The 15,465-nt window shown below is 40.6% G+C and overlaps 1 protein-coding gene across 24 annotated transcripts in view; it reads right to left on the bottom strand.

The window, feature by feature from the left end:
* dmd (dystrophin) overlaps positions 1-15,465 on the bottom strand; it is a 1,604,005-nt gene that overhangs the window by 419,643 nt on the left and 1,168,897 nt on the right. For all 24 annotated transcript variants that reach the window (XR_011341867.1, XM_069890130.1, XM_069890120.1 and 21 more), the window contains one exon: positions 13,423-13,507. Coding sequence is in view for 23 of the 24 variants with exons in the window: in XM_069890130.1 (XP_069746231.1) it covers positions 13,423-13,507 (85 nt within the window). In the remaining variant the exon portion in view is untranslated. The remainder of the gene's footprint in view (positions 1-13,422; positions 13,508-15,465) is intronic.

The following is a 15,465-nucleotide window of genomic DNA, read 5'->3' as shown; positions in this document are numbered from 1 at the left end:
TGAATGAAAAGGTATTTCTTTACCTTTTCATGCATGCCCAGAAAAGCCTGCTCTGATGTTCCCTTTCAGCTTGGAGGGGTTGGCGCATTGATGCGGCTTTCAGGAGGCATGGCTACTGGTGCCATGATGCCATACATATGTGCCAAGCAATGGCTGACTTCTTTACCCATAATCCCCACAGAGCTGGAACAGCTCTGTGTTTCCCAGAACAGTTCCAGCTGCATGGGGGATTATGGGTAGGGTAGATGGCCATGGCTCTGCCGCATATTGAGCCGCTAGCACCAACGAGCGGCCCCAAAGGCCAAGGCTGCCCGGTGAGGTGCCGGCTGGAGTGGCTGGTTCAGCCCGCCCCAGCCGCCTCCAACACCCTGACGGTCCCCGCAAGTCACCCCTGCCCTGTGGAAGTCATGAAGGGAGAGGGGGGGTGAGTGAGATGGGTCGCAGGCTGACGACATCACTGTGACATCATCAGCCCACCCCCCAAGCCAGTCGCTTGCAGCAGCATTACATTCATGCAAGGTGGTAGAGTGGAGCACTCCGCCACTGACCCTTCCTCGAGAGGAAATGCAGTCGGTGCCTTGGAGCCAGACATGGTGCATTCATGGAGGTAAGCCTCCCGACACAAGGGCTGAGAATCTCCATCTTTAGGCTTTTTGACTGGATGAAAAGGCTTTCAGTGACGCTAAAGGGACATTCTTTTGCTTCTCTTTCTCTTGTACTGTAAGGGAAGGCAGGTAATACCAATGACAACTCTTTGCTTTACAGCAGACAACAGTTAAAGTATGTCATGTATGTTACATTTTAAAGGTCAATGTTCCATTTCACAGCAAACGATTAATTCAAGACTTTATTATTCAACCTCTTCTCTAATGCACGTTTTGATTTGAATGATCACAGGAGCGTCTTCTCTACTTTTCATTAAAAAAAATCAGTTCATCTTTCGGCTTCCATTTCAAGTTATGGAACTGGAATAAATATTCTCATCGTCCCTGACCTTGGAAAAAAAACTATGACTCAATTTGAAGTCTTGGGTCTGAATGTTAAAATGAGCACCACTTTTCAGTAGGGCATTCATTAAAAGTTAAAAGGATTTATTTAACTTTTTCCACTGAAGTCAGGTACATTGAATTCTATTTACTGCTCCAGTCCTCAATGTCACCAATTTTAATTCCTACTTTCATTTGGGCATCAATGCATCTGAAGAGATTCCACGTTATTTTATCATTGATTGTTTAAACTAATGGCGCAATTGTGACACTATAGAGTTTATAAACTCTTTGAACTTTGCAGTTGGTATTGCTACAACTGGACATAATGTTGTAAAACTCCAATAATCTGCAATCCGATTGGTTAGTAATCCTGCTGGTTCAACATTTGGCGTGGTTTTGCACTTTCTTTAAACTTATTGGGGCTCTAGCTTTGGTCTCATTTTCAGCTCACTGGAACTGAGTTTCCCTTGTTCCCTTTCAGCTCACTGAAATGTGGTTAAATTTTTATAAATTGTACATTTAATTAAAAAAAAAATTTGGACATACAGCACGGTAACAGGCCCTTTTGGCCCACAAGCCCGTTCCTACCCAATTAATCTACAATGCCTGTAGGCCTTTGAATGGTGGGAGGAAACCAAAGCCTCCAGGGAAAACCCACACAGACATGGGGAGAACCCATAAAGACAGCATGGGATTCTAACCCCGGTCCCTATTGCTGGCGCTGTAACAGCATTGCACTCACCGTGAGGCCAACTGAGCCCATGCTCCATTTCTACTTGCAGGAACCTGTTTCCAGCACTTCCCATAAGCCCCATCAAATTCACTCCAGAATTGATCAGGCAACTGTGTAGCACTTAGAAAACATGATTTAACAGCATTTTGGGACAGTAATTGGTGTTATACGAAAGGAAGTCTGCCAATCAGAGAGCAAGGATGCAGATTGTCAGTTTTACTGCATTACAGGTCACAACCAAGAGATTTAGAGAACAGACTGTGACCAATTGGTCAGTGTCTGCACCAACTCTCACACTCATTCTTTATCCTCTATAACATTCCAAATAATGAACCAATGTATTTTCAAGATAAAGCTAATTGTGAAATGATCATTAGTAACCAGTATTTATTTGCTTGTCGTGAGTGTGTGCACTGCTATTTATTTCTGTCACTTACATTTATTAAAAAATGGGATAATACCATTGAACAATATACCATACAATTCATTATTCAGTGCAAATCAACTGCCCTAGACAACAAAGTCGGGATCCACTCAATGAACCAACAGTGCTGTTTTTGTTTGCAAACTGCAGTAAACAGCATTATAAACATATCAGACAGATTTAATCCTGCATTATTTTTCACGTTAAATTGATAACCTGGAAACTTTTGATATTACTGTCCAAGATATCAGATGACAAGTATGTGATAAGCATTCCTTGAGCGCATCTTCCTGACTATACTTTATCTACTGCTTGGACAATAACCCATTGCCATAAACATATTGTGACTGACCTCAAGAATCCCATGTAAATACCTTAAGCATTTGTCTATCATTGTCAGGAACAGCCTTTCTTTTTTTTTAACTATATACAAAGGACTCAATGAATGTATATACAGTACAAATATATATAAATATACAAACAATTATATCCTTAAATGCACATTAAGCCTAGAAATAACCCCTCCATAATGTGTTGATGCCCAGTTCTTTCCCCTTTCCCTTTTTCTTCTTCTCCCCCTCTGTCCACTGTTTCTTTTCCTTTCTCTTAAGTAACAGCTATTTCTAAGGTTACGATCTTATCCAATATCAGTGACTACAAATACGGAAGTGCCACTCATACCAACACCTCCTCCATCACCACCATTTGGGGGTCCCAAACAGTCCTTTCAAGTGAAGCAACACTTCACATGAATCTGCAGGGGCCATTCACTGCATCTGGTGCTCCCATTGTAGTCTCCTCTATATCAGAGAGACTGGATGCAGTCTGTGAGATCACTTCGCTGAGCATCTTGCCTATGTCCACCTCAATCATGGGGATTTCCCACTGGCAAACCATTTCAATACCCTGCCCCATTCCCTTGCTGACAATTTTGTCCATGGTGTCATGCATGCACTGTCAGATTGAGACCACCCACAAATTGGAGGAACAACACCTCATATTCCATCTGGGCACCCTCCAACCGGATATCGTGAACAGTGACCTCTGGTTTCCGTTGTCCCTCAGCCCTCTTTCCATCTCTATTTCTCCTTTCCTCCAGCACTGTTTCTCTCTTTCCTTTTCTCTCTATCTCCTTCAGCTCTGAATTCACAGAGCCACCCTTTCCCCGATCAATTCTAACCTTTCTTCTCCTGTCCTCCTATCCATGTCCCATTACCACCTTTTGTCTGTTGGTCCTTCCCCTTTCTTTCTACCCAGCCTTTTAATGCAGGCATCTGCCTACTCTTCACTCATACCTTGAAGAAGTGTTCAGGCCCGAAATGCGGGTAATATATCTTCACCCCTTATGGACACTGCAAGACTTGCTGAGTTCTTCCAGCAGTTCTGTTTTTTGTTTACTATAAGCACAGCATCTACAGATATTTCTGTTTCATATTGACAAAATATAATATTGTCTTGAGATTTGTTGCAATGCAAATTTAATTTTTATTCTGGAACTCCTTTGATTATCTAATTCTTGACCTGAAATCACTGGTTTGTGATCTGTTCTGCAACTTGAACCACAAATAAATCATAGATGTAACATGAAAGCAGCCTGAATGTTGAAACGTTTTAAAGAATAAAAAACAGCAAACGAATCTCTTTATTCCTTATGTGTGAAGTTTCATATTCCTCCAGACAGGCTTCCCAAATTATTTTTACATTTTAAATTTAGATATACTGCACAGTAACAGGCCCTTTCAGCCAGCAGCTTGTGCCACTTAAGTCCACCCAATTAACCAACAATCCCCGGTACATTTTGAAGGGCGGGAGGAAACCAGAGCCCCCAGATGAAACCCATGCAGACACGGGAGAACATACAAACTCCTTACAGACAGCATCGGATTCTAACCTGGGTCATTGGGATTGTAACAGCATTGAACTAACAGCTTAGCTAACTGTGTCGCCCTGTTAGACACATCAGACATTATATGATGACATCAGAAACCACAGTGTTTCACATGCATTCTAAATCAATGTTACAATTATTGACTGACTATTCTACTAATTCTGCTGCACTATAATTCTCCAGCTCATGGCACCATACCTTTCTTTCATCATGCAATCTTGCATCTGATTCATGTTATGGCAATGAAAGAGGCTATTGGGTCATCAGAACCATGGCAGCACCCATGAAAGCAATCCTTTTTCTTTTTTTGCAACAGTACCAACAACTGGGTGCAAAACACCAGTGCATGGTCAAGAATTCAAACGAGCAATTTAATCAAGCTACTGCTCAGGTTGGACATTGAACCTGTTGAGGATTACTGTCTTTACACAAGGTAGAGTGTTAATCACACTGAATCAAAACAACATGTAGTTCAAAAAAATTATATTTGTAAAAAGGGGTATAGTTCACAAATATTGAACCGAAATGTTGATATAAATTTCAAAATGAAAACCTTGACTATGATTAAATGAAGGAAATCATTGGGAATTTATGAAGAGCAAAATAATGAATAGCAGTAATGAAGGTCAAAGTGTACTTACAAACAGTGGCGTGAGTTCTCAATTTGGACGTTTAATCATATTAAAAAGAATTAAGTGAGTAGCAGTACATTATAATGGGAGGGGGGAAGGATAATCAAAGTGTGACAGGAAGGAGTCTTATTGGCATAAAATATAAGATGTACAGAAGGAATTAAACCTGGAGTGATTATATAAAAGTCTCCAAATTACAGCTAATTAAATAAAGTAGGCAAGCAGGATCAGGAGATGTGTTGTATCTCCATGATGTGAGAGCTGATGGATCCCATTGTGGTTCCTGATGACCACCGATGTAGCAAGTGTGGTTGCTGGAGGAACTCAGGCTCAAAACTATGACCTGGAATCTGAGTTTCAAACACTGCAACACATCTGGGAGTGGGAGAGGTACCTGGATACTTTGTTTCAGGAGGCAGTCACACCCATTAGAATAATTGCCTCAAATTCGGCCTGTGGTCAGGTACCAGAGGATGCGACTGTGAGCGAGACATGTAGGAGGATCCAAGAAACAGTGTGGATGAGAGAGGGGCTGTAAGAAGGATGAACAACCGAACTGTGGCACTGTGGTTAAGGAAGCCATTGAACAAGGTGGTGGGGCGGGGGACAGAAGAGAAGATAAATGTAGTGATAATTGGGAATAGTATAGTTAGGGGATTAGTTAGGGATAGAGCATCCCAAGGGCTATATTGCCTCTCTTGTGCCTGGGCTCGGGACATCTTCTCTGACCTGGAGAAGAATTTAGATTGGGAGGGGAAGGATTCAAGTGGGTACCAATGATGTAGGTTATGCTAAGGGAATTTGAGGAGCTGGGGACTAAATGAAAAAGCAGAACCAAAAAGAGGGTAATCACATGCAAATTGGCACAGGGTCAAGAAGATTAGAGATTGAAATGCGGGGCTCAAGGATTGGTGCTGGAGAAATGGGTTCCAATTCATGAGAAATTGATACCAGTACTGAGGAAGGAAGGAGCTGTTCAAAGGGGATGGGCTCCATCTGAATCGTAGTAAAAACACAATGCTGGAGAAACTCAGCAGGTCAAACAGTGTCCTTTATATGCAAAGATGAAAATACATAACCGATATTTCGGGCTTGAGCCCTTGATGACGGGCACAAGCCCAAAATATCAATTATGTATTTTTAACTTTGCTATATTTCTCCAGCATTGTGTTTTTACTTCAATCACAGTGCCTGCAGACTTTCATCCATCTGAATCATGATGGGACCTGGACCCTGGTGAATCACATAATTAGAACTGTGGATAGGGCTCTAAACTAAATAGTCAGGATTGGGTTCAACAGATTGGAGAGAGATGTATAAAGTAAAACAGAAGAGTGCAAAAGCAAAAGTTAAAACAGAGAAAAATAAAAGTCAACAGTATTTGAAACAAGGTCAGTGAACCTGTGGCACAAATCCGTACAGAGGCATATGATTTTATGGCCATTACAGAAACGTGGTTGCAAGGTGGAGAAAATTGGGAATTAAATATCGAGAGATATCAGTAATATGGAGGGACAGATAGGAAGGTAAGGGAGGTGGGATAGTGCTCTTAGTTGAGGACGAGATCAGGGCAAAAGTGAGTTATGATTTCAAGATTTTAGGAACAAAATGTTGAATCGATCTGGGGAGAGATTAGGAATAGAAAACCCAAAAAACAAAAAAATCAATGGTCGGAGTCGTCTATCAGCCACCCAAAAACAGCATTACAGTGGCATGGGCAATAAACCAAGAAATATCTGAGGCATGTAAGAATGGAACAGCAGTTATCATGGGGGACTTTAACATCAGTGAATCAGGTTGGTCGAGGCAACCTTGAGGAAGACTTCATAGAGTTCATCCATGATGGCTTTCTTAAATTGCATATTACTGAACTGACAAGGGTACATGCTATCTTGGTGATCTTAAATTAGTGATCTTGAGTTGGGGATCCTCTTGGAAAGAGTGATCACAGTATGTTCGACTTTCTCATGCAAATGCAGAGTGAAATAGGTCAGTCTAAAACCAATGCATTATGTCAAAGCGAGGGAAACTACAAGGGGACAAGGGAGATATTAGTCAGTGGGAATGTGGGCGATATGGCAGGACAGTTGAGGAACAGTGGAAGGCTTTCAAAGATAGCTATTTATTTGTCTATCGATTTATCTATCCATCTATTTATTTATTTATTTATTTATGGGTGCTCAACAAAAATATATTCTGGTTAAAAGCAAGGACAATAAGGGTAGGACAAATACCCTTGGATAACAAAGGAAAGTTTCAAAGTAAAAGCTTGCACATACAAATACAATGCTGGAGAAACTCAGCAGGTCAAATAGCAAAGATAAAGATACATAGGAGTTGAGCCCTTCATCACGGTATGGAAAAATATAGGCAGGCGCCAAAACAAAGTGGTAAGGAGGAGAGGAGGAGTAGGGGGAGGAGCATGGTCCAAAAGACAGGAAGTAATAGGTGGATAAGGGAAGGTAGGCACAGCAGCAAGTGGGAGAAGAAGGGCTCTATGAATGGAGAGGGAAGGGGGTGGAAAGCTCAGGCAAAGAAGATAAGGGAAAAAGGTGGAAGAATGGAGAATAGGTTAGTTGAAACCAGAGAAGTCGATGTGAATGCCATCCAGTTGGAGAATGCACAGACATAAAATTGGAGGTTCCTCCTCCAATTTACGGGTGGTCTTGGGATAGTAAGAGGCCATGGACAGAGATGTGAATATGGGAGTGTGACGCAGAAATGAAATGGTTGGAACTGGTGTGGAAAGAGCTAAGGTGCTCAGCGATTTCCCAGTTTGCATCCAACACATTATCCTCCATAATTTCTGCCACTTACGACATGATCCCACCACTAGACACTTCTTTCCCTCTCCTTTCCCTTCTGCTTTCTGTAGGGACTGCTCCATCTGAGACTTCCTCGTCCACTCATCCCTCCCCACCAATCGCTCCCTGCCTCTGGCATCTTCCCCTGTGGTCACAGGAGGTGGCACACTTGGCCACACACCTCCTTTCTCACCACAATTTGGGGCTTCAAACAGTCCTTTCAAGTGAAGCAACACTTCACGTGTATCTGTGGGAGTGATCTCCTACATCTGATGTTCTCTTTGTGGCCTTCTCTGCATTGGAGATACTGGGTCCAGATTGGGAGATCACTTCACTGAGCACCTTCGTTCGGTCAATATCAGTGACAGGGATCTCCCAGTGGCCAACCACTTCAATTCTGCATCCTACTCCCATACTCACATGTCTCTTTATGGTCTTATGTACGATCCCACAAAAACCTCCTGAAAATTGGAGGAACAATGCTTGATTTTCCATCAGGGAACTCTCTAACCAGATGGCATTAACCTTGACTTCTCCAGTTTCAGCTAACCTTCTCTCCATTCTCCATCCCTTCCCTTTACTTCAGCTCTCCTCCCCTCTCTATTCATAGAGCGATCCTTTCTCTCCCTGCTTGCTGCTGAGCTCTCCATCCCTTATCCACCTATTGCTTCCTGCCTTTAGGACCTTGCTCCTCCCCTTAACCCTCCACCCCTACCATTTTGTTTGGGAGCCTGCCAACATTTTTTCACACTTTGCTGATGGGCTTAAGCTGAAACTTTGGTTACCTATCTTTATCTTTGCTATATAAAGGACGCTGTTTGGTCTGCTGAGTTTCTCCAGCATCATGTTTTTACTTCAACCATGGTGTCTGCAGACTTCTGTGTTTTTATTTATTTATTCCTGAAAGCTTGTGCATACAACTAGAATATTGGCAAAACTTTAAAAGCAACAAAGAACCACGTAGTGAGCAATAAAGAAAGGGAAAGTAGATTATGAATAAAGATTAGAACAAAAAATAAAAATAGACAGTAAAAGGTCCTATAATTAAATGAAGCAGAAAAGGGTGGATGAAGTGAAGGTTGGTCCCTTGAAGGATGAGAACGGGAAATTGATATTGGGTAATGAAGAAACAGCTGAGGTGGATAAGTCTCCGGGACCAAACGGGATCTTCCCCAGGACATTGAGAGAAGTGAAGGAGGAAATAGCAGAGACTCTGGCGGTAATTTTCCAAATGTCATTAGATATGGGGATAGTGCCGGAGGATTGGCGCATTGCGCATGTGGTTCCGTTATTTAAAAAAGGGTTCAAGGAGGAAGTCTGGCAACTATCGGCCTGTAAGTTTGACGTCTGTGGTAGGTAAATTAATGGAGAAAATTCTTAGAGATAGTATTTATAAACATCTGGATAGACAGGGTCTGATCAGGAGCACTCAACATGGATTTGTGGGAGGAAGGTCATGTTTGACCAATCTGATTGAATTTTTTGAAGAGGTGACTAGGAATGTGGATGAGGGTAGCGCAGTGGATGTTGTCTATATGGACTTCAGTAAGGCCTTCGATAAGGTACCACATGGAAGGTTAGTTAAGAAGGTGCAGTCTTTAGGTATAAATTTTGAGATAGTCAAATGGATTGAACATTGGCTGAAAGGGAGAGGCCAGAGAGTGGTAGTGGATAATTGTCTGTCAGGTTGGAGGCCGGTGACCAGTGGTGTGCCTCAAGGATCTGTATTGGGCCCATTGTTGTTCGTTATATACATTAATGATCTAGATGATGGGGTGGTAAATTGGATTAGTAAATATGCAGACGATACTAAGATAGGTGGAATAGTGGATAATGAAGAAGGTTTTCAAGGATTGCAGAGGGATTTGGGCTGCTTAGAAAAGTGGGCTGAAAAATGGCAGATGGAATTTAATGCTGATAAGTGTGAGGTGCTTCATTTTGGTAAGAAGAATCAGAACAGGACATACGTGGTAAATGGGAGAGCATTGATGAATACAGAAGAGCAGAAAGATTTAGGAGTAACGGTACATCTTTCCCTGAAGGTAGAAACTCATGTGAATAGGGTGGTGAAGAAGGCTTTTAGTATGCTGGCCTTTATCAATCATTGCATGGAATATAGGAGTTGGGAGGTGATGTTGAGACTGTATAAGACGTTGGTGCGGCCTAATTTAGAGTTCTGTGTGCAGTTCTGGTCGCCTAATTATAGGAAGGATATAAACAGAGTGGAGAGAGTGCAGAGAAGGTTTACCAGAATGTTACCTGGGTTTAAGCATCTAGAGTATAGGGAGAGATTGGACAGATTAGGTCTTTATTCTTTGGAGCGTAGAAGGTTGAGAGGGGATTTAATAGAAGTATTTAAGATTATGAAAGGGATAGACAGAGTGGATGTGGATAGACTATTTCCGTTAAGAGGAGGAAAGATTAAAACAAGAGGACATGAGTTAAGAATTAAGGGGCAGAGGTTTAGAGGTAACATGAGGGGGAACTTCTTTACTCAGAGAGTGGTAGACGTGTGGAATGAGCTTCCGGGAGAAATAGTGGCGGCGGAGTCAATTATATTATTTAAGAAAAGGTTGGACAGGTATATGGATGAGAAAAAGATGGAGGGTTATGGGCATAGTGCAGGGAGGTGGGACTAGAGAGGGGTGTTTGGTTCGATGCGGACTAGAAGGGCCTAATGGCCTGTTTCCGTGCTGTAAATTGTTATTTATATGTTATAAATGACCATTTTGTGTCAGTCTTCACGGTAGTGGACGTGTCTACCATGCTAAAGACAGTGGTTATGGATGCATTGGGAGAGGAGGACCCAGATACAATAGCTATCATTAACGAGGTACTGCTGAGCAAACTTGAGGGGCTAAAGATAAATAAGTCCCCTGGCCCTGATGGAATGCATCTCACGGAACTGAAAGAAATGATGGAAGTTATAGTAGAAGCTTTAGTGATAATTTATCTGGACTCTGGGCAGGTCCAAATGGATTGGAAGATGGCAAATGTTACACCTCTGTTCAAAAAATAATGTAGGTAAAAGGAAGGGAACTATAGGCCAATTAGTTTAAAATCTGTGGTTGGGAAAATACTTGAAGCTATCACTAAAGAAGCATCTGGAATGAAATGGATCCACCAGGCAGACGCAGCATGGATCCAATAAAGGCGGGTCCTGTTTAGCAAACTTACAGGAGTTCTTTGGGGATATAACGAGCAGAGTAGATAGAGGGGAAGAGATGTCGATAAGGTGCCACATAAAAGGCTTATATATAAGGATACATAGAGTTGGGGGTGATGTATTAGCTTTTCAGAGGATTGGTTCACCAATATATAGTTGGGATATAGGGGTGTTTCCTGGTTGGCAATCTGTGTGCCGAAGGTGGCTGTTCTGGGTCCCCAACTGTTCATGATGTATATTAATGATTGGAAGAGGGGATGGAGTTTGCTGATGACACTAAATTAAGTGAAGAAACAAATTATGCATAGGATTATGGGAAGTCTCAGAGGGATATAGATAGGTAAAGTGAGTGGAAAAGGCTATGGCAGATGGAGTACAATGCTGATAAATGTGAGGTTATCCACTTTGGAAGGAAAATCAGTTTATTATTAAAATGGAAAGCCAATGCAGCTTTCTGCTGTGCAAAAGGACTTGGGAGTGCTTGTGCATGAATTGCAAAAGGTTGGTCTGCAGATGCAGCAGGTTATCAAGAAGGCAAAAGGAATTTTGGCTTTCACTGCATAGGCATTGACTTTAGCACCAGAGAGGTTATGCTGCAACTGTACAGGGTATTGGTAAGGCAGCATCTGAAGTTCTGCGTCTCCTTACTTGAAGAAGGATGTACTGGCTTAGCAGGCAATGCAGAGGAGATTCACCAGGTTGATTCCAGGGTTGAAAGGGTTAGCCTATGAAGACAGATTCAGTTGTTTGGGACTATACTTGGAATTCTGAAGAATGAGAAGGAATCATATAGAAACATATATTATGAAAGGCATTTATAAATATTGGTAATTTGTTCCCATTGGTAGGGGTGACTAGAAGTAGGGATCGTAGCCTCAAGATTCAGGGTAATAAATTTAGGACAGAGATGATGAGGAAGTGCTTATCCCAGAGATTGGTGAATCTATCGAATTCTCTGCCCACTGCAGCAGTGGAGGTGACCTCAGTAAATATATTTAAGACAAGGTTGGATGGATTTTTACATAGTTGGGGAATGAAGGGAATATGTGGAAAAGGCAGGTGGGGGAAATGAGCTGTAATCTCATTGAATGACAGAGCAGACTCAATGGGCCACATGGCCGACTCCTGCTTCTATATCTTAGATTCACCAGGCTCTGTATTTGAATACCTGTAGCATTTATGTGAAGATGGATGAATTTATAGCACAAACAGTAAGATATGAGCATGAACCAAAAGGTATTGCAGAGGCATGATTGCAGGATTAAAAGGACTGGAATTTTAATGTTTCAGGGTCTTGGAGATTGGAAAAGAATTGGCAAAAAAATGACATTGGAGATGGGATAACATTGGTGGTCAAGAAAAATGGTGCTCAATAAATGGATTGTGACATATAATTGAGCAGAAATAATGAAAGCAAAGGAAGGAAGAATGAGGTGGAAGTAGTCTTCAGGTTAATAAAATGTTGCTTCACGAGAGAACAAAGCATAAATAAGGAAATAATAAAGGCATGCAACATAATTATTATATTGATTGGACTGTTCAAATTATGAAGGGTGCCATAGAAGAGAAATTTGTGGAGTGTTTCTGGGATTATTCCTGAAAACAATTTGTTATAGAGCCACCAGGGAATAGATGAGATTAGGTTTGATCATGTGTAATGAGAAAAGATTAATAAAAGATGTGGTAGTGATGGATCCTCAAGGGAATCAGAACTCCTGCTGCCATCTCCTTCTGTTCTTACAAATGTGAACAATCATTTCAAATTATAATTGAGGGAAATGTTTTACCCTGACAAAAAGGCATGCAAACCAAGAGTGTTTTTCAGTTTACTCTCCCCTTTTCTCAAAAATTCAGGTTTACAGTTTATTTAAAAACCAAGTTCTTAAACAAAATCTTGCAGTGTTCTGTTTTGTACTGTCAGTGTCCGACTTGCTGCAGCTGACACAAGGAAATTATATGAGCAAGACTAAGTCTATGATGCAGTGAGCAACATTATGTTAGATTCAAGTTTGGAAAATAATTCAGAACATTCATGTTGCTTTTATTTAATAAAAATAGAGCAAATTTAAAAATGTTTTGAGATAGCAGTAGGCCTAGTTGCAGGATACAATAATGGTGTACACTATAATAATGAGTACACTATACTAGTGTTTAGTTACACTGGTCCATTGAATGAAGTCCAAGTGATTCAACTATCCTTTGGCCTGTTCAGAATTATCTTCCAATCTAAGGAGATCCCTATTCAACTTGTCCCATGGTTTCAGACTCAATTTGCACAACGATACCAGAAATAATGCTGTGGAATATTTCACCTGGTTGAAGCAATCAAATAAATGTTGTTGATAAAAAGGGGTTAAAATGTGGAATGCTGACCCAGGTAAACTACAAATACTGAACAAAAATTCAATTCTGAATCATCCTTTGCAATGAAGTGCAAACCAACCAAAGTTCTTAACTGACTTGTAAATATCATACATGGGGTTTTCAGTTAGCAGAAATAATAATACATGCATTATTTTCAATTTTTTTTTCAGTTGTGTGAGGAAACCTGTGAAATGTTTTATACTGGAGCTTGGAACTGGATAAAATAATTGACAGAATGAGACTTAAATTATGTCTAATTTCCCAATCAACAAATTATTGGTGTAACATTCCAAAAGCTGCTACAAATTAAGCTCACAAATCGAATAAACTTATCAATTATTAAGAAGTGAGAAGGAAGAATGACATCATCCAATGATTAATGAACACAAAACCAAACGCAAAATAAAAATCAATGAACTTACCAACACCAGGTTGATGACTTTGTTTCAGGTCATATAATAACTTGTTTATTATCTTCCAGTCAGAATTCAGGTTGTCAATTTTTCCCTTAAGTAAATTAAAAGCACAGCATTGAATGAGTAGTATCACAATGCTTGCTCACTTGCAAAGAAAAGCACCTGTAATTTGTCAATTATAAATAACAGTTACAGTTCCCCAAATTGAAAATCAGATTGTAGCAATGCATATGCAAGTTATAAGAGAACATCTAATTCAATCTTTCTGAGGGAGAAATTTTCACCTTCACCCACTGAGCCTGTGAATACAACAATGTGCCATCCATGTCAAGCTCAGTCCAGCAACACTGTTGTCACCTCAGACATCGTCTGGTACAATGGCAAATTGCAGATAATTATTGACTTGTTCTTTTCCTGTTCCCAACAATTACTTCATCAAGCAATCTGTGCCTAAAGACTGAATACCATTAACACGTCAGCATTAACACCAGACTCGTGCAGATTTATTGTACACTCGTTTAAAATTTTTAAAGACAATGGCTTTGGTTCACTTTTGTTTTGCATTGGGATAGGGTAAATGTTCAAAACAAAAACAACATTTTTTCTTCATCCCCAATAGATTATTTTAAGTATTTTATTTATTTCCAGCATTTTCACTTTTATTTGACTCTTTTATTCCCCTGTTTTCTAATTTTAAAGTGGAAATGGATACAGGAAGAAAAATAAGATCAAGGTTGGAGTTTTTATCCTGTCTGGGATGAGGGCAGTGTGCAAATGTTATTGCTGCCTTGAGAGCTTTTCTTCCTTAATTCAAATGTACAATGTTCTGAGCAGAGCCCTGAAACTACTTCAGTGGGAAAAACATGACCACAGATACTTTTAATTTTTTTTTTAAAACATAGTAAGAGAGCCTTTCAAAAATCAGGTTAGCAGATTTAGGACGGGGATAAGGAGGAAGTGCTTTTCCCAGAGGGTGATGAATCTATGGAATTCGCTGCCCTTGAATCAGTGGAGGCGACCTCAGTAAATATATTTAAGATAAGGTTGGATAGATTTTTTTACAAAGTTGGGGAATTAAGGAATATGGGGAAAAAGCAGGTAGGTGGAGATGGGCCTCTCATCAGATCAGCCACGATCTCATTGAATGGCTGAGCATGGCCTACTCCTATTTCTTATGTTCTGGCTTACGAGCCTATGCTTCCCCAATTCAAGAATTAAACTACAAACCCAGTACATTTTTGGAGAGTGGGTGGACACTGGAGCACCTGGATGAAAACCCACGTAGACACAGAGAGAAAATACAAACGGCACTGGATTTGAACGGAGGTCGCTGGCGCTGTAAGAGCACTGCACTTACCTCTTCTGGTGTAGGATAGGGATCTTGAATGCAAATGGGGGAACAAGAAATTTGCAATCTAAAACCACATCTTTCATTGTGCAAACACTGAAGGATATTGTGGGTGACCTTTGTAATCTCTCATAATTACATCAATAGCTTCAGCTTCCTTACATGAAATAATTATGTCGAGCTCCATTTGTAGACAGGACTTACACAAAGCAAGAGATATAATTAAACATTTCTCTCTTGGAATAGAGACTTTTAAAAGTAATTGAAGAAATGTTCATTTTTAAAATTAATTGAAATCTCTTTTCTGGTGAATCTAACAGTTGGTGTTGTCTGTTATCGCTGTGGTGAGAACAATATGAAATACCTCCACAGGAGAATGGCTTCAAACACCTGCTTCCAATTGGTTGGATGTGACAGGATGATTAATTTAACTAATAACAGGTGTGATGTAGTGTTGTCAGGGTGTGGCAAGCAGAATGATCAGGAAGCATCCCCTGCATTAAAGGGTCCTCACAATTGTTCAGGAGAAATCAATGAAGCAATGCAAAGTCAAACAAAGCGAAATGGTATCTGCAATACCTCTGAACTTGAATGTTTGCTGCATCTGTGCCATTTATGGAAGATAACGCTCTGAAACTATGTTTTATTTGCAAAAATTAAATGATGAATACTTGTTGAAAATAAATGAAACCGAATACTGT

This window comes from Narcine bancroftii, chromosome 7 (genome assembly GCF_036971445.1).
Source record: "Narcine bancroftii isolate sNarBan1 chromosome 7, sNarBan1.hap1, whole genome shotgun sequence".
In the NCBI taxonomy this organism is placed as follows: domain Eukaryota; kingdom Metazoa; phylum Chordata; class Chondrichthyes; order Torpediniformes; family Narcinidae; genus Narcine; species Narcine bancroftii.
This window is presented reverse-complemented; position numbering and strand designations above follow the sequence as displayed.